General features: G+C 50.1%; 6 protein-coding genes across 6 annotated transcripts; 2 read left to right on the top strand and 4 right to left on the bottom strand.

The window, feature by feature from the left end:
* Positions 1 to 535: 535 nt before the first annotated feature.
* On the bottom strand, positions 536 to 2,088 carry CI109_104519 (uncharacterized protein; the record flags this gene model as incomplete). Its single annotated transcript, XM_032008530.2, has 4 exons — positions 536 to 627; positions 703 to 1,090; positions 1,309 to 1,736; positions 1,878 to 2,088. 4 exons carry the CDS (start codon positions 2,086 to 2,088, stop codon positions 536 to 538), a joined length of 1,119 nt encoding a protein of 372 aa, XP_031857187.2.
* Positions 2,089 to 2,475: 387 nt separating this feature from the next.
* CI109_104518 (uncharacterized protein) lies at positions 2,476 to 3,678 on the bottom strand (the record flags this gene model as incomplete). The annotated part of the gene is made up of 5 exons (XM_032008529.1): positions 2,476 to 2,543; positions 2,607 to 2,702; positions 2,763 to 3,051; positions 3,117 to 3,368; positions 3,436 to 3,678. The coding sequence occupies 5 exons, from the start codon at positions 3,676 to 3,678 to the stop codon at positions 2,476 to 2,478; spliced, it is 948 nt and encodes a 315-aa protein (XP_031857186.1).
* Positions 3,679 to 4,218: 540 nt separating this feature from the next.
* CI109_104517 (ATP synthase F1, gamma subunit) lies at positions 4,219 to 5,613 on the top strand (the record flags this gene model as incomplete). The annotated part of the gene is made up of 7 exons (XM_032008528.1): positions 4,219 to 4,310; positions 4,459 to 4,495; positions 4,569 to 4,653; positions 4,714 to 5,021; positions 5,104 to 5,340; positions 5,442 to 5,531; positions 5,596 to 5,613. The coding sequence occupies 7 exons, from the start codon at positions 4,219 to 4,221 to the stop codon at positions 5,611 to 5,613; spliced, it is 867 nt and encodes a 288-aa protein (XP_031857185.1).
* Positions 5,614 to 6,127: 514 nt separating this feature from the next.
* CI109_104516 (uncharacterized protein) lies at positions 6,128 to 7,659 on the top strand (the record flags this gene model as incomplete). The annotated part of the gene is made up of 7 exons (XM_032008527.1): positions 6,128 to 6,150; positions 6,226 to 6,254; positions 6,406 to 6,494; positions 6,721 to 6,843; positions 6,986 to 7,037; positions 7,192 to 7,282; positions 7,530 to 7,659. 7 exons carry the CDS (start codon positions 6,128 to 6,130, stop codon positions 7,657 to 7,659), a joined length of 537 nt encoding a protein of 178 aa, XP_031857184.1.
* Positions 7,660 to 8,091: 432 nt separating this feature from the next.
* CI109_104515 (uncharacterized protein) lies at positions 8,092 to 12,042 on the bottom strand (the record flags this gene model as incomplete). The annotated part of the gene is made up of 17 exons (XM_032008526.1): positions 8,092 to 8,125; positions 8,211 to 8,320; positions 8,406 to 8,476; positions 8,635 to 9,066; positions 9,147 to 9,413; positions 9,474 to 9,504; positions 9,560 to 9,633; positions 9,688 to 9,719; positions 9,775 to 9,840; positions 9,910 to 9,932; positions 9,991 to 10,049; positions 10,108 to 10,278; positions 10,357 to 10,664; positions 10,723 to 10,736; positions 10,807 to 10,870; positions 10,972 to 11,589; positions 11,960 to 12,042. The coding sequence occupies 17 exons, from the start codon at positions 12,040 to 12,042 to the stop codon at positions 8,092 to 8,094; spliced, it is 2,457 nt and encodes an 818-aa protein (XP_031857183.1).
* Positions 12,043 to 12,492: 450 nt separating this feature from the next.
* CI109_104514 (uncharacterized protein) lies at positions 12,493 to 14,408 on the bottom strand (the record flags this gene model as incomplete). Its single annotated transcript, XM_032008525.1, has 5 exons — positions 12,493 to 12,516; positions 12,582 to 13,359; positions 13,416 to 13,514; positions 13,576 to 13,975; positions 14,294 to 14,408. 5 exons carry the CDS (start codon positions 14,406 to 14,408, stop codon positions 12,493 to 12,495), a joined length of 1,416 nt encoding a protein of 471 aa, XP_031857182.1.
* Between the last annotated feature and the right edge of the window lie 1,989 nt (positions 14,409 to 16,397).

Here is a 16,397-nt window from a genome sequence, read left to right as displayed (position 1 = left end):
GGTCGTGTTGGTAGTTCTATCTGAAGGGAATCACGGTGCGGTTGTGCTTGGTTAAATTTTGCTTAGGGATGTTTTCTTGTTTTGGTCTGTTGATATTTTTTGGGTTTTCTTTGGTAGTGAATAGGTTAGATCGGTCTCTCTGTGAGAGATCGAGAGCAGTAAGTAGAAACGAAATGAGATGCAATACGATATGATGTTACAGATACCTCAAACTGCACAAACGATCTTGGTTGCTCGGGCAAAGCAGATCGTTGTTGTTCGAGCGTTGTGCGCCTTATAGTATGCTGGATAGTGTGATTCGTACAGCAAGTGGGAGATGGAAGTGGATCCTTTATTACTTGTTTTGCATTTCGCTATCCCCGCATTTGATGCTCTTAAGCCATCCCATTCCAGGTGAACTAGCTGGTAACTCTGCCCGAACACTATACCCTCTTCTTCTCCCCCTCCCTCTTCTCGAGAGAGATTGGTTTGTCCCTCAAACTGATTGATCCCAGCTGCTTCTCATCGTCGAGTACTATTGTACCATTGTACCGGCTTATCGAGCCTTGTTGATGCCGCCCACGGTCTTACTCTTCCCAAGCACCTTGCGTCGCTGTTTGAGCATGTACGTGTAGAGGATGTACAGGGCTACGAAGCGGAGCGAAAGCACGGACAATCGGCATTAATACTTCCACTGCAAGAGGTTCAAGAGGAGGGACTTACCTGGCCACCAAACGAAAAACAAACCCAATCTTAAGAACTCCATCCAACCCCAAGTCCCACTCCCACCCAAACTCTTCGTGTTTTTCTTCGCCGCGTTCCAAAGGAGTGTTCTACCCAAACTCGATTTGATAACTTTCCCTTTCCATCCCAAAGGTAATTTCCCAACGAGGGTCGAAAAGAGGGTAGCGAGTGGTGGGAGCGTCGAGAAGGAGAGGAAGGCTTCGGATCCTGCTCCGAGAGGGTAGAGAGGGATGAACGTCGTGTAGCGGAGATAGTTTAGGAAGGGTGATTGGATAGAGAGGAGAGAGAGGGCGTAGAATGTGTAGCGGATAACTTCGGTGAGTGACCAAGCGAAGAGCATAGTCGTGAACAGAGGTGAGGAGTGGGTCTGCGAGTCGACGAACAGAGATCAGTCAGATGCACTTGTATGAGACGAGACTTTGGCTCCGTAACCCGCATGGTCAGACCGCAGAGAGGGGAACACCAGACACTGAGGTACAGCGATATGCGAGACATTAAGGGATGGGGGATAGAAACGATGCAGAAAGCAAGGGCAAAAGCAGACTTGTGTTCACCACCAGTGACAGGCAAAGAGATCACACTCACCACCTCTGGAACCGCCTCTACCACCCCCCACACAGTCCAGACCCTACTAGCGACCTGACTCGCCACTGTCCCAACAGGCGACCTCACCCATCCCAGAGCCGCATGAACGACCTCCAATACCGCCAAGGTCTGCGTATATTTAGTCCACCATCCGAGATTCTGATAATTGTACGATCCCGAAAAGTGATTAACGATCTGAGCTAGAGGTTTGGGCAAACTCGATTTTGTCGAAGTAGTAGAATTGACGATGGAAGAGTAGAGACGAGTGAATAGGTTTGACGAAGAGCTAGCATCCAATGTGGAAGAGAGGGAGGAACGAGGGGTGAAGATGAATTTGGTGGTGATGACGAGTAAGTTTAGCCATAGGAGAGCGGAGAGGACGTTATATGCCAGTAAGTAGATTTTGAGAGGTGTCAAACCAGACTTGACTAGCAGAAGGTCAGTAATAGAACATACAACGGTGTAATGGATAGTCTACAGGACGACCATGAATGAAGGCTGGAGGGAGGCACCGGGCAGGGGGAGGGTGACTAACTGGACACGAAACGGAGCGACGCCGAAACACTCACCTTGCTTGGCATGACGCTGAACACGTTCTTTCTCAATCTCAGCTCGAGCTTTGATATCGCCGCTGGTGACGTTTGCGTTCGACATGATGTGATCACTCTTCTCGTTGTCGGACAGGGACACGGACTGGAATGGACCACTTGATTGCGGGGTTGGTGAAGAGATGTTTACCCAGTCAGGGGAGGTGGGTGTGCTGCCTGACGGACGAGCCATGTTAGCGGTTGTCCTGGGGACTATAGGCTGTCCTCGCCCTTTTGCGATTCGTAGAGTGCGGAGAGAGAGGTAAGTCACTGTACTGAGATGCGCAGACTCACTGCTGATTTACACAAAATCGTGTGTTTGGATGAGGATGAACCAAGTGTGCACGGACCATTTCGTCACTTTGTCCCGTTGTAAGCGGTCCCCTCCACATTCAAATGCCGACACACACGCTCAGTCACATTCCAGCTTTGCCAATGCACCTCGTCAAGTATGAGTTCCCAAATTGACGAACCCAAAAATACAGTCGGTTACGACGTATCACCGCTGCACACCCCGAAATCATCGCTACGCATGCATAGTATACATAATGTGCCTTCAACCACCTTCTCGCTTCCTCTTCTACGCAGCCTTGATTCTCTTTCCGATTTGAGCCTGGAAACCAGTCTTGATCGCAGAGACGGAACGTCCTATGTTCGTACACAGATGCAGAGTAAGCTCGACAAACGTGCGAATGTATTTCCACCACTCACGGGATCCACATGTCTCGCATGTGATGAAATACAGTCTGTTCTCCTTACCAAGGAGGGTGTCGGATGATTTACAGATCTTGCAAGTGACGTATTCGACTGCGAAAAGATAATCAGTTGACATGCTTTGTCTCGAGGAGTGGGATGCACGGTACTCACCGATGTATTTTCTCAAGACGTTCTCGATCTGTTTTTGTGTATACCTTCCCTTCATGACCAATCTCTGCGAACCATCAACGGAACCAGTTGTACCCAATTCAGAATACAAGAACTGAATGACGTGTTCTGGCTGTCTGTGCATTCTTCGACAAATGTCTGAAATGTTGGCGAACATGGTCTTCTTTGTTCCTTCTCTGGCGACTTGGGGAGGAACGATGGTGTATCGTCGTTTCTCACCGGCAAGCTCGGGGTTGTGGGCGTGTAAGAGTGTGAAGAATCGTTTGAGCAGCTGTAGAACGACGTTTCTCGTCAATTTCGAGCTTTATGGGAGACGCAAGAGAGCGCCCGACTCACCTCTGGATATGTGGGATCACGACCCTCGACGATCCAAGCCTCCTTCCCAGTCTCCTCGCTTCGCTCGGACTCTCCCGGTTTTGAGAAAACGTCGTCACCCAAATCACCCTCAATCTCAACATTCTCTCCATCCTCATTTTGCGCGTCAAGCTCATCCAGCTCTTTGGCGAACTCGGCTGTCTTCTTGCTCTTCTTCTTCTTCATAGGGAGGTCGAGACCGTCAACAGAAGCAGGGGTAGGTTCGGCGGTCTCCTATGAGCACGTAAACGGGATCAGCTACACTTTATCTTGTTGTCTGAAACCCAAAGATCTAGCTTACCAAATCAAGAGGGATCTCCTTCTTCTTCTTCTTTTTCTTCTTCATGTCCGCGAAAAAGTCGCCTCCATCCTCAGCAGCCTTGTCCGCACCTCCCTCGACAGGGGTGGCAACGCCTGAATCGGCCTCTGGGGCAGGTGAAGGAGCAGCGGGTGCAGCCTCGAGCTCGGGTGTGGGCTCAGCAGCGGGTGCAGGAGCAGTCTCCTCAACATCGGCAGTCACAACCTTCTTCTTCTTCTTCTTCATTCCAGCGAAAAGATCGACTTCGGGGTCGGCCACTAGAGAAAGAGAAAGTCGGAAACGAAGATTAGCTTAGCGACAGCTTTACGAGTTGCAAGGAGGAAAAGCTCACTGATGGATATCTCTCTTGTTCTAGTAGTGTCTTTCGAGTTGTACGTGTGCGACCGTTGCTATTCTGGCGACGCTTTTGTATGTGTTGTGCAGTCTATGTAGAGTGGTGTCGATATAGACCTTCTTGATGGATGAACAAAGAAAGTGTGTGTCAAGCTTGTAAGAGTGGACCATGCGACTCAACGTTGTCGCTAAAGTGGAGGGATCAAACGGAATTACTGGGGTATGTTTCGGTATTTCTCGGTGATTTGTTTCTAGTGGCACATTTCTCCCGTTCTCATCTCGGATCCCATAGTGTGGACCCTGTGCTGCTGCTGCTTGCTGTCCCCTCGTCGTCGTCTTCGTCTCTCTTTCCCTTCAAGCCTACACATATATACACAACTCACCACTCACTAACCCCCTACTCCTCCGACCCCAACCCCAACCTCATTCAAAATGTTCTCACGAGCAGTTCGACCCGCCGTTTCAGTCGCTAGAAATGCGCAACAGCAACAGGGAATGGCTACTCTTCGAGAGATTGAGCAGCGGTGCGTTATGGTCTAATTCCCTACAAATCACATGTCGATGGACGACATGGGCGGAAAGTCAAGTTGCGAGAGAGTCGAGGGAGGGATGAAGTGATAGAGATACGGAGAAGGCTACAGGAGGCAATGCTGATGCTCTATATATCCGCAGATTGAAGTCCGTCAAGAACATTGAGAAGATCACAAAGGTTTGTTTAAACTTCCCCCTATCATCCATATGTCGATTGTCTGTTGTTTTGCTGACAAACCTTCCCCTCGCAGTCCATGAAGGTCGTCGCCTCCACCAAGCTCACCCGAGCGGAGAAGGCCATGCGAGAGGCCAAGAAGTACGGTGCCGCCAACAATGGTGAGCATGACGTCTTTCGGCCGATTTATAGCAAATGCTAAAACGTAACCCACTTCGCAGAGCTCTTCAAGAACACCCAGACTGAGAACCCCGAGGAGGCCCCCAAGATCCTCTACGTCGGTGTCTCCTCTGACGGTGGTCTTTGCGGTGGTATCCACTCTTCCATCACCCGAGCGATCAAGAGGGAGTTCGCTGTCAACCCCGGTACACTCGCCGTCGTTGGTGACAAGCCCAAGGCTCAATTGTCTCGTGCTTTCCCTCAGGCCTTCAAGGTGTCCTTCAACTCTGTCGGAAAGGACGTTCCTACTTTCTCAGAGGCTTCCGCCATCGCCGACGAGATCCTCAAGAACGGTGGTGAATGGGATGAGGTGGGTTACCATGTTTTCCTCCCACTGGATCGAAATTATCTTTGAGTTACAATTGCTAATTCATCTTTATTACCGGGTGCAGATCAAGATCGTCTCCAACAAATACCTCTCTGCCATCTCTTACGAGTCCGGTGTCACCTCTGTCATCTCCGCCAAGGCTCTCCAAGCCGCCGCCGGTTTCCAGCAATACGAGATGGAGGAGGATGTCTCCAAGGACCTTGCCGAGTTCGCCCTCGCCAACGCCATCTACACCGCTCTTGTTGAGGGACACGCCGCCGAGATCAGTGCCAGGCGAACTGCCATGGAGAACGCTTCCAACGTGAGTGGTCGATCCTAGTATCTATCAGGGATTGGGCGACGATGCCTACACCTGAGTGTTGTAGTGGAGGTGTGGATGATGCTGACCCGCTTGACTCGCAGAACGCTCTCGACATGATTGGCTCTCTCCAACTCCAGTACAACCGAGGTCGTCAAGCCGTCATTACCAACGAGCTTATCGACATTATCACTGTGCGTCTAGCTTCCCACCATCTCACTGCCGAAACCCATGCTGATGACTTTTTTCCCTCTCTAGGGTGCTTCCGCTTTGTAAGCGGTGTGTTAGCGATAACGGGAAGATCGGAGGATGTGCTAGAATTCCATACTTGAAGGAAAACAATCCTTGTACTAGGGATGCCATTGGAATAAAGAAGGAAGATGTGCATGGGCTTGAGGTAGTCGTGGCTGGACTGGCATACTAACGGATCTGCATCGAGCAAGGTGTGACGAATAAGGATCAAAAGAACTGATAGGCTACAGCTCTTGAGCGTCGAAATTGCTAACGGAATGTGCGCATGTGGTGAATCAAAGGGCGATATTTCTGGGTAGACAGGGTCTCCCGGCGGTAAATGAAAGGCCGTTGCTGAGTGGAGCGGAACTACAAAGGAAGGACCTGTGAACAAAGGAGGTTGTTCTCCTTGATCGTTCGATGACCCGTTATGTGAACGGGTATAAGAAGGACAGCGCTCACCATGATGTGTGATCTAAGCTGATTGACCGACAAGTTGACGAACAGCAAATTATACTGATTACTCAACCCAAACTATTTATCAAAGTAGTCTCTCAATATGCCTGACGAAGCTCCTCTTCCGTACGTATCAATCGGTAACATAGCAAAGAAGTCGTAGCACCCCTGAACACTGAATACTGATCATTGATGATGCAGCAACGTCTTCTTCACCATCGCCATCAATGGTAAGTCCCAAATCATGCCCACACCATCACTCTCATCTCCTTCGTCCTGTCGTCTTGTCCTGTCTCGTCTCGTCCGCCCTCCCTGTCCTGACCAAATGACGAGGTTGTAAAGTATGACGATGACTAACCCGTCTATATCTTTCGCATCAAGGCAAAGAGATTGGGAAGCTTGAATTCAAGTTGTTTGACGACGTGACGCCCAAGACTGCTGCAAACTTCCGTTCATTGTCCACTGGCAAGGTAAGTGTGGTCCAATCAATCTAGCCTTCGTTCTGCGATCAGAGGATAGTTTTACAATCAGCTCAGGTCGACCAGATACACCCTCTCCCACTGCCCTTCCCATCTCTTGGTCTGGGATCCCGTTCACCTTCCCTATCACTTGTCTACTCTCCCCGTTATTCGCAGTAGTCCCCTTCCTCGTTCGAAATACGATTGGACTGACCGTGATATCTGTTCACTCTCGCAGAAACCAGACGGTACGGCCCTCCCTCTCGGATTCGGCTACAGAGGCACCAAATTCCACCGTGTCATCCCCGGGTTCATGGTTCAAGGAGGCGATTTTGAGCGACACGACGGCACAGGTGGTCAAGTGAGTACACACCATTTTCTAGATCTTGTTCCCACGCTTCTCGCAACACGGCACGGGTGAAGGCGTTCCAGAGGACAATTGGGAAGGAGATAAAGGTCATGTGATACTGATGTTGGTGGCTTTGACGTCGACGTGATTTTAGTCAATCTACGGAGACAAGTTCCCAGATGAGAACTTTGATAAACGACACGATCGTGAGTGGCTTCGAGCTCGTGTAGACCTCCTACCCTGCTTCACTGCCGTCACTACCAAATCACGATCACGACAATTACGAACCCATCTCATTACTATACGAACTGTAGCATATCGAATAAGTACTGATCTAGCCATCAATATTCTCACCTGCAGGCCCATTCCTCCTTTCTTCCGCGAACGCTGGACCGAATACGAACGGTTCTCAATTCTTCATCACCACCGCTGAGAGGTGCGATTGGCTCGAGTAAGTGTTGCGTGGCGTTGCGTGGACCATCGCATACGATATCACTGCTGTTATGTGCTTGACTTTAGGGCTGACTGATCAACTTCCTTTGTCTCACTCTCGTTTTTTCGTTCCGTCCCAACGACTCATTCCCACTCTCCCACGTAATGTCTCACACATGACCATCGTCTATACACATACACATACCTGGACCGTGAACCTACGCACACACACACACCTCATTCACCCACCCCACCCCACCGGACAGCGGCAAACATACCGTCTTTGGCGAGCTCGTCTCTGGGAAAGAGGTCGTGAAAGAGATCGAATCAAAGGGCAACAAAGAGGGCAAACCGCCCAAGGAGAAGATTGTCATCACTGAATGTGGTGCGGTCTGATAGGTCTTTGCCACCCAGTACTCGTACAGTAGCTCTGATAGATTTTAATGAATGAATGAACGAAAGATCAAAGGAGATCTCTTGGGAAGAGTTGCGCAGTGCGGACTGACTGACGAGTGCGAGCGGCCAAATTGCAACGGTGTAGCGACAAAGGTTTGAGTGAAGTATGATGCATATATGGCGATGGGATCACTACGTAACTAACTAACCACGACTATCCTGAGATTATATACATTGAGATGATTCGAAGCAGATATTAAGCCTCCATTGCTATCCTCCTTTCCGCATATCTTTCCAAATGATACGTGATCCTACCCTAACTTGACCTTAATTGTCCATATCCCCATTCCTCTTCGTATATTATAAACATATCAATCCGCCTTTCTACAAACTCGCCTAGTGTTGATAAGTTCGGGCGCAACTAGGGCGCAACTACCACCTTGGGGCAGGTGACTTGATCGGATAGCTGTACATCATTCCCATCAGCTCTAGACTCGTCACTCAATCATGTCCTCGATTCATTGCCAAGATCATTCCGCCACCAAACTTACCTGACCGTCTCGCCGGCACCTTGACTCTTCTCGATCCTGTAATCGAACTGCAGCTCTCCAGTCTCGGTAAGGTAGTCAATGCTTGCGTAGTTTCTTCGTGGCTGGACGAGCTGTCATATGGCCAAGGCAGGATCAGCAACACGATCCTGTGCTACGATTGTGCTAAGGAGGACGTCGTCAAATTAAAATACTTACATTCGTCTTGAGTTTCGATCCGTCCGTGTCTTGCTGGAAGAGAGGGATCATGGTCTCATCGGTGTCTTTGGCTGCGAATCGGAACAGTTATTAGCATCTCGTTCTCATGAAAAGAGGTGCCGTCGATCTAAGAACTCACTGTCTGTTTGTTCGGACAATCAAGTGAAGAAAGAAGGCATATGAGTCAGTCACAACAACCCACCGACATGTTCCATGTCTTTCCACTCACGCAAAGTCCTGTGGGTATGACCACCTAACATGCCAACCATCTTCGCAGCTCCAGGAGGCGGTGGCGTGTTCACAATCGCGCTGGTGACAATGTTCAACATATATCTGAAATCCTTCTCCGGCTGGATCTTCTTTCCTTTCTTCCTGTACGTGAACAGACATCCCACAGCTGCGAGATGGACATCTCCACTGAGGAAGGTTATTCTCGCGTGGAGCTCTTGAGCTAAGGCTTGACATTCCATGACGAGCCAATTTCGTTCTTTCTTGTGGGTGTTCGCACACCAATGATCGTTGAGATCGTCGAGAAGCTCAGAGGCTTGGTTAAACTTGTTCACCATACCACCGAGACCCAGTGCGTTGTGTCGGGCAAGGACGTTGATAGGGTTCCATTTGAGATCAAGGAAATGTTCGAGGAACGACATTCGTGGGTAGGCTAGTGTGTCAGTTTGAGAAATGGTCAGCTGGAGCTCCCATCCTCGAGGACGATTTTGACAGGTGGACTTCCAAACTCACCGATAGGCACACCAAGCAAGATAACGAGCTGCTCCAAACCCTTCTCCTTCCTGATCTCGTTGAAAGCCTTGTCATAAGTCGCCTTAGTACAGATCTGGTTCAACTTCCTCTCGGCTCGGCAGTCTAACGCAAGGAGGTTGACCTTGGGTCCAAGGTAAACATGGAGGGAATGAGTGGGGAAGGGGATCCAGGGCCCGTGCGCGTCACCGACCAGCATGCTTTTCACCACATGTGTGCCGGGCGTAGGGTTCGTTCCGTCGAACGCGTCTGATTAGGCGAAATGTCAGCATCGCAGAGCAGGCCATAAGTATACCAGAATGGACTCACCGACAACAAAGAGTTGGAAGAGAAGGAACCACTGTCACAGCGGTCATGTCAGCTTGTAGATGCACTGCCAGGATAATTCAGCTCACGAAGTATCCCCTAGACCCAACAAATGACATGACTGGTGCAGCTTGTGTCTCGTCGTCATAGGTACCGAAACCGTCTACAAGAGTGATTAGCTTATGTTGCTCATCACGAGTTGTCGGCAACTACTCACCAATCAAGTCGTGGTCGTCCAACATGTTCACCCTAAGCAAAGCGGGATTCAGCTACTAGCAGGAGTGGATCCAACGGAGCAGCTTACATAGGAACTGTGGAGTTCGCTCTACCGAACGCATTGCTCCTGAAGATCTTGCAGTAATGGTTGAAGCTGTCAAGATTGTCAGCCAAGATGTTCTGACAGGGCTTTCTCATCAAAAGGAGTACTAATTATACTCACTAGAATCGGTCAACCGCGAATTTCTGTTGTTTGTCAATCAGCTACTTGCTCCATGCCAATGACAGTAGCCGCACAACTCACGATCTCGTCCGTAAGAGGAGTGGCGATCTTGCGTTTCCTATCAGGCGCATTGATCCACCCTATCGCAGAAGTCAGAACCGGTCCAGGTTATAACAGTCACACCGGCTGCGCACTCACTTTGTAATTCGGGTTCTCTTGTGATGGGATCACAGTAGATCTGATCACCACCGCCTACCATACAATGGAACGGGCGTTCGTGGTGTTTAAGCAGCAGATCTTCCCATACGGGATCGTAGCCTGAGGCATAGTTGCCCTTGAACTCGTCGGGATTGACACCTGATGAGAAGCCTAAGAAGTCCCGATGTCAGCTATCTAAGAATATCCGATATAGGTCATGAGAGGAGCGAATCATAGACCAGGACCTACCGTTACAACTGTGTGCCGCCCAATGAAGATTTTGACCAAGAGCTGGAGTCACAAAGTCCATCTCTGCACCGCCATTCAGCCTATATCTGACTGCCATTTGCACCCTCTGCAAAGGAATCTCGATCAAGAATCTGAAGAAGGAGAAAGTGCCTTCATGAGAAGAGTAGCTGTGGATCTTCTGCGGAGAGAGGGTTTGAGGTGGGAGGATGGTGACTTCGGGTTCGTGCAGGGTAGGTTGTTCGTCCGAAGGTGGAGTGTACGGGTGGAAATTGAGGTTGATGGATGGAGAGGGGTTAAGAATCGAGCCCCTGTAGGTTGGTCAGCCAACGGTTACAAGAACATCGGTGCGGATACAACAGCACGTACTCATCGCGAACAACCTAAGATGCGAGAAGTTGAGATCAGCTGCTGTTCCACTCTAATGGCACCACATAGACAAGAGTCACTCACGACCAAGGCAGCACCGTACCAGATATCGTTCTTGACGGTATAGTAAGCCAAGAGCGGACCGCACCTGTTGGCAAAGTTATGCTCTCGTCAGCTCGCTACTCGCCCTTCTCCCGATCCAGCGGGGGTGACTCCTGCACGACTACGATTGCACCTGATGACACTCACATCAACTGCAAGTGCGGCTCCATCGTCGCTGCGACACTCCAATGTCTTTCCAAACCCGGTCTCCCGTCTTCCCCCTGACCTTGTGTTTGTGTTTGACCAGCCAGTTGACCGTTCTCCGTCGAAGGTGGTGCCAACGCATCGTTCACCACGAATCCATTCTCCCCTCCTGCTGCCCCGTGGGTCGTAGCTGTCCTACCTTCTGCTTGAAGACGTCTCTTGTATTCGAGGACTTCTTCGGCCGTTGGACCTGGACTACTTCTCGTCCCTCCTGCTTCTCCATTGATTTCCAAAGCACCTTTATCCAAACCTGACGGGGCACCTGCATCTTTCTTCCCACCTTCTTCTTCGATCGTACCTTCTCTTCCAGTCTTGTCCTTGTTGTTCGCATTGACATGTGGGATATTTGACACATCTCGATCTTTACCAGGGACCGGTCCATTCAGAGAACCGGTGATAGGGTTCGAGGCGGTCTGACCTTCACCTAGAGCTCCTTCTTTGGGGGGAAGATAGGTGTGCAGATGGAGAGAGGGGTGGGCGTAGTATGATGCATGAGCAGCTGCTGCTGCTGATCGAGCAAGATGCTCGGCGCGATGTTTCGTTCGAGCAGATGTGTAGTCCCTACATGGTATTCAAGGTGGCGTCAGCAATTCTAAATTCTATGTTCGACGATCAGGGAGGCGACACAACGACGTACATGATGACTTGTTGATGGCTTAGGTGTCTATGCTCAGCGGGCTACAGATGATGTTTTGGATATAAGTCGCAGACAATAGAGTGACCAACGTGTCCGATGTGTAGAGCGAATGAATTTAAAATCGAGATCTAATTGTCGAACTAGTAACATTATCAGTACGAGCACGACTACAAAACCTGTGTACAGTGTTATGCCGTTACGCAAGGTCCATCCCGTAACGCCCAGTACCTAGCTGACCGACCCGTACACCTAGAAGCATCCTTTGTGCTCTGCCGAACGCTCACCCTCACTCACCTCTTCTTCAGTCTAGCTTCGACTCTGTCAGGTATATGTTCTGCACGAGATCGATCGAGACACAATGATATAAGAGTTGTCATTCGTCTGATGTTATTGGTGTATTTACGTCAAAACTGGGCTGGAGAAGCGCGAATGCCAAGACTTTTCCATTTCAGGTTAACGTTATCTTTCTCAATTGAATCAGTCTGACGTCACACTACAAAGATTTCATCGATCTATAAAATCACTGCAACTAAGAGGCTGGTTAAGCATATCCACCACACCATAATAATATGTATGCATAGCACCATCATATATAGCCTCGATAGCTGTCTCTCCGAAACGCTTATATATGTCCCGTCCGACCATTATAGTCGATACCAATACCTACTGCTACAAAAAACAAACAAATAATATCCAAATCCAAGTCACATCTATGTCGCCGAAAGGTGGGGCAGACCCAGATATCCAAATCCATACAGTTGTGAATATCGGACCTGTCACTCAAATGACCTTTTGCTGAACCTTTTATCTTGTCGTCTCATCGATCCCTAATGTCTGGAAGGGTTTGCGACCTAGACGACACGATTGATCAGCACTGAGACCCGACTGACATACTCTCTTCCATGATCATACTCACATGCAACGGGTTAACATTACTCTCCTCGGGTGTCCCAACACTCCCATCACCTCCAGTAGAATACCCTCCATACGGGTCCTGGTATGCTCCAGGTTGTCCCATATCGTCTTGGTATCCCTGCGCATCCCTAGGGTCGAAATAATATTGTCCCCCTGGAGCACTCTGCATGCTCTCATATCCTCCATGTCCCGCTGCGGCCGTTCCATATCCTGCTGCTGCTTGTCCGTATGGGTCGTAGCCACCCGCATTGGCGTAACTCGCTCCGTAGTTGTTGTACTGCGCCATAGGTTGGTTGACAGTGGAGGGGTATGAATCGGATGTTGGTCCTGAACTCGTGTGATAATCGTCGTTATCGTCGAGTGGCGATCGACCAGCTCCACCCGATGAAGCAGCAATGGCAGCCGCTGTCACTTCTCGGTCCAGTCTCTGTCTTCTTCTTCGTCGGAAACATAGCAAACCCAAAGCGAAGATCAAACCGACAACGACGAGACCAACAACGACGAACGTGCCCGCGACTGCGCCAGTGTTGTTGAAGAATGAGTTGGTAGATGAGCCTGATCTCGAACCACCCGAATCGAGAGCACCGGTAGGGTTGTGAACGATCTGCGTGACGGTGTAGACTTGTCCACCAGACGTGGTAAGGTGAGTAGTGGTGAAACTGGCAGGGGTGGAGGTGACCGTCTTCCCGGAACCATCGGTGGTGGTGATAGCGACCGCTGAGGTGGCTGTCGTATCGCTGGCGGCGGAGGAGGAAGCCGAAACGAGAACCGTCGATGTGCTGCATACAAATACTTCGTCAACAAAAATGCCTTACTTGTTGCACCGTGAACTTACGTTGTTCCGGCTGTATCAGATGGGTTCTGTACTGGCGCAGCAGAAGTTGAAGTGCCCGACGGGCCAACTACCACAGTCGTAGTGGTACCACTGGGTGCACTGCATAATATCAAAGTCAGCTTATGGGGACATCACAAAGCGGTAGCTTATGGGGACTCACGCTGATGGTGTCGTGGAAGGAGCTTGTGATGCCTGAGTAGTCGAAGTGATTGTGGTAGCACCTGGGCTTTGCGTCTGGCTTTGACTTTGAGGACTCGGACTGGCACTCGGTGACGTCGTGGGAGCAGCACTGGGACTCGTTGTGGGGTTGTCGCTGGGTGCAGCACTTGTCGGGGCAGCACTTGGACTGGTAGTAGGTTGAGCAGAAGTTGTCGGGGCAGCGGAAGTGGGAGCGGCTGATGAGGGTGCTGGAGGGGAAGGAGAAGGAGCTGTAGTGGGTGCTGTTGATGGTTCTGGAGCTGGAGAAGTGGAAGGTTCGGCAGTAGTAGCGGGTGGTGTAGTGGAAGGTTCAGCAGCAGCGGTAGTTGTTGGAGGTGATTCAGTGGTAGAAGGAGCAGGAGCTTTTGCGTCAGGATCCCAGTATACGTATTATAGGTTTTGAGGTGTTGCAGTACAGTCACGTTCACGTCACGAGGAGCGGAGAGGAGGTACGAAAGCGCAGAGGCGAGGGTCGGAAGGGGGGAGGGTGATATACGGTCATGATGAGCACCAGATCCAAACCAGGCAACGCAAAAAATTCCGTCGTCTTCGTGAAGAATCCTCAAGCCTTGCCATCACCGGAAGAAGAGAGAAGGGGAGGAGCCATGGCTCCAGAGGGACAGATGCGGAGGGGATTTTTGTGGAAGATTGAACAACAGAATAATTGAAAGACTACTCACCTGCTGTAGAAGGTGCCGGTGCTGCTGTGGTTTCAGGTGGTGCAGCGGAGGACGCATCTTGACGCAGTTGCAGCTTTCGACGAGGTCGAGGAGCCGGCCAAGCGTAGGTCGTCATTTTGGCGGGGAGACGTGAGGGAGATGATGGATAAACGGAGGTAGTTGATAGTGGTAAGTGATGATTGATGGAACAAGGAAATGGGATAGTGCGGTTTCGCTACCCCTAAAAGCGGTGTCAGACTAGAGGTGACCCTCGCTTTCTGTTCACACTTGTTCGTCCTTTGTTCGTTTTGGATCGCAGTCGAGTAGTATGATTTTAGGAAGACGGAGTGATAGAGAGATATGCTATATAAATGAAGTGACGAACATTGCTTTTCGATGGTCGAGTGGAATATGAGGTGAAAGTCAAAGCTGTGCTAAATGTAGTGTGAGTGCGGACATGTGCGAACGGAGTTGAGACGGGAACATTAGCCTCTACGGTGTACTGTAAGGTCGGGGAAGGAGAGAGACAAAGGGGAGGAAAAATCAAAAAGTGCGTCACGAGGTGGCGTCAAATGTGGCACACCCGTCATGTGGCATTAACCATTTCCCATTTGGGTCAAATCACCTGCTGAGTGTGGTATACTACAAGGTGGATCTGCATGTTGATCGATCAATGCGAACTCCTTACCTCCTAAAGGGAGCTGTATAGCTGTAGGGTGATATAAATCTATCGTATATACCATAGCCCGATGCATGTCAAAATGCTTACGCGTACAACAGATCATAGATCGAGGCGAGTCATCCTGCCGAAGGCTGAAACAACAGCGCTTGCCCACAACGACAATTTGTCCTCTCATCCACTCATTAGGAAGGCGTAAAAGTGGCCTTTGCTTCATGCGAGTACATGGTCCGGCCGATGGTATCATAGCATGTAATGCTATCTATGACGTCCAAGTACCACCAATCCTTTCATACTGAATAGCTGAAACGAGACAGTCTGTCAATGTCATTTATCTCTCAAGTTGTCGCGTGCCAAATGGAGAAGGGAAAGAGCGTCTTTTGTACTGCGATCCCTCTGCTCCATCTTTGAAACGGTTAGAAATTTGATCTCAGCACATAGCAAGGACAAAGGTGCTAGGGGGCTGTGCCCACTTGTTCTCTTTCTAAGTATTCAAGGCGATCGTACTTACATTCCGTGGGCCCTTTTTATAAATCTCATTCCATCATCCCCTTTTTCCCAACTGCACGAAATCTTTCAACGATCGCGCCATCGGCTCCAGTGATGGCCACCTCCGATCTCTTCCGCAAGCAGCGGCAGGTCGACCTGCTACACATTCCGCGCCCAGTATCGCTCCGTCGGATGTCACCAGCGCGACTGGTTCGATCTCCCGATCAAGCAGCCAGCCTGGCATGGGAGCGATCTCCTCGCTTGGAAGGGCGTTTAGCACTTGCAGCGAAGGGGGTGGAGCCTCGAATGCCAGTGCCAATAGTACAGGGGGCGCTGGGGTCTCGCATTCGGGCCAGGAGGAACATTGACGAAGGAAACGGTCCCTCTATGGGCAATTTTGGAGAAATTGTGCGATCAGAGAAATAGGGCACTTGAAGTAGATGGGGTTGTTGTGTGGTCAGTGTACGGTCTCATGAAGAGGATGACTATGCATAACATACGAATGCAAATAGTGGAAAGAGTAGAAAGAGTGAAGTAGATGCCGGCTTCGTTGGTAGGGAACGCAAGTGATGCATTAGTCGCAGGATACCGTACTTTGCTTTGTCAGCCTAGTAGGAAGTTCACGTCTATCAAGTCGCCTTCCTTCCGAGATCAGAAAGTCCTTGCTACGTTGAGTGAGCTGAACAGACACATTGCACCTTTCCCCTGGACTTCTACACCTCGCCACTGAGACGACACATACTGTAGCAGTAACAGTCCCATGCCGTCCTGCAGAAGACTAGAAACGACTATAGGTGGTCTTACTTACAAAGACTCGCACTCCTGGAGAAGTCATTACCCTGTGACACGTTTCAGCCTTACATCGGCTTCGAAACGAAGGCTGCTCTGTCACTCGTCTCGACGTACGACGCACCGAGGTGAGTTATAGAAAGGTGGTGTTCGGTCATAACACGTTTC

Source organism: Kwoniella shandongensis, chromosome 8, assembly GCF_008629635.2.
Source record: "Kwoniella shandongensis chromosome 8, complete sequence".
In the NCBI taxonomy this organism is placed as follows: Eukaryota; Fungi; Basidiomycota; class Tremellomycetes; order Tremellales; family Cryptococcaceae; genus Kwoniella; species Kwoniella shandongensis.
The sequence above is the reverse complement of the archived record's forward strand: the minus strand, read 5'-3'. Positions and strand labels throughout refer to the sequence as shown.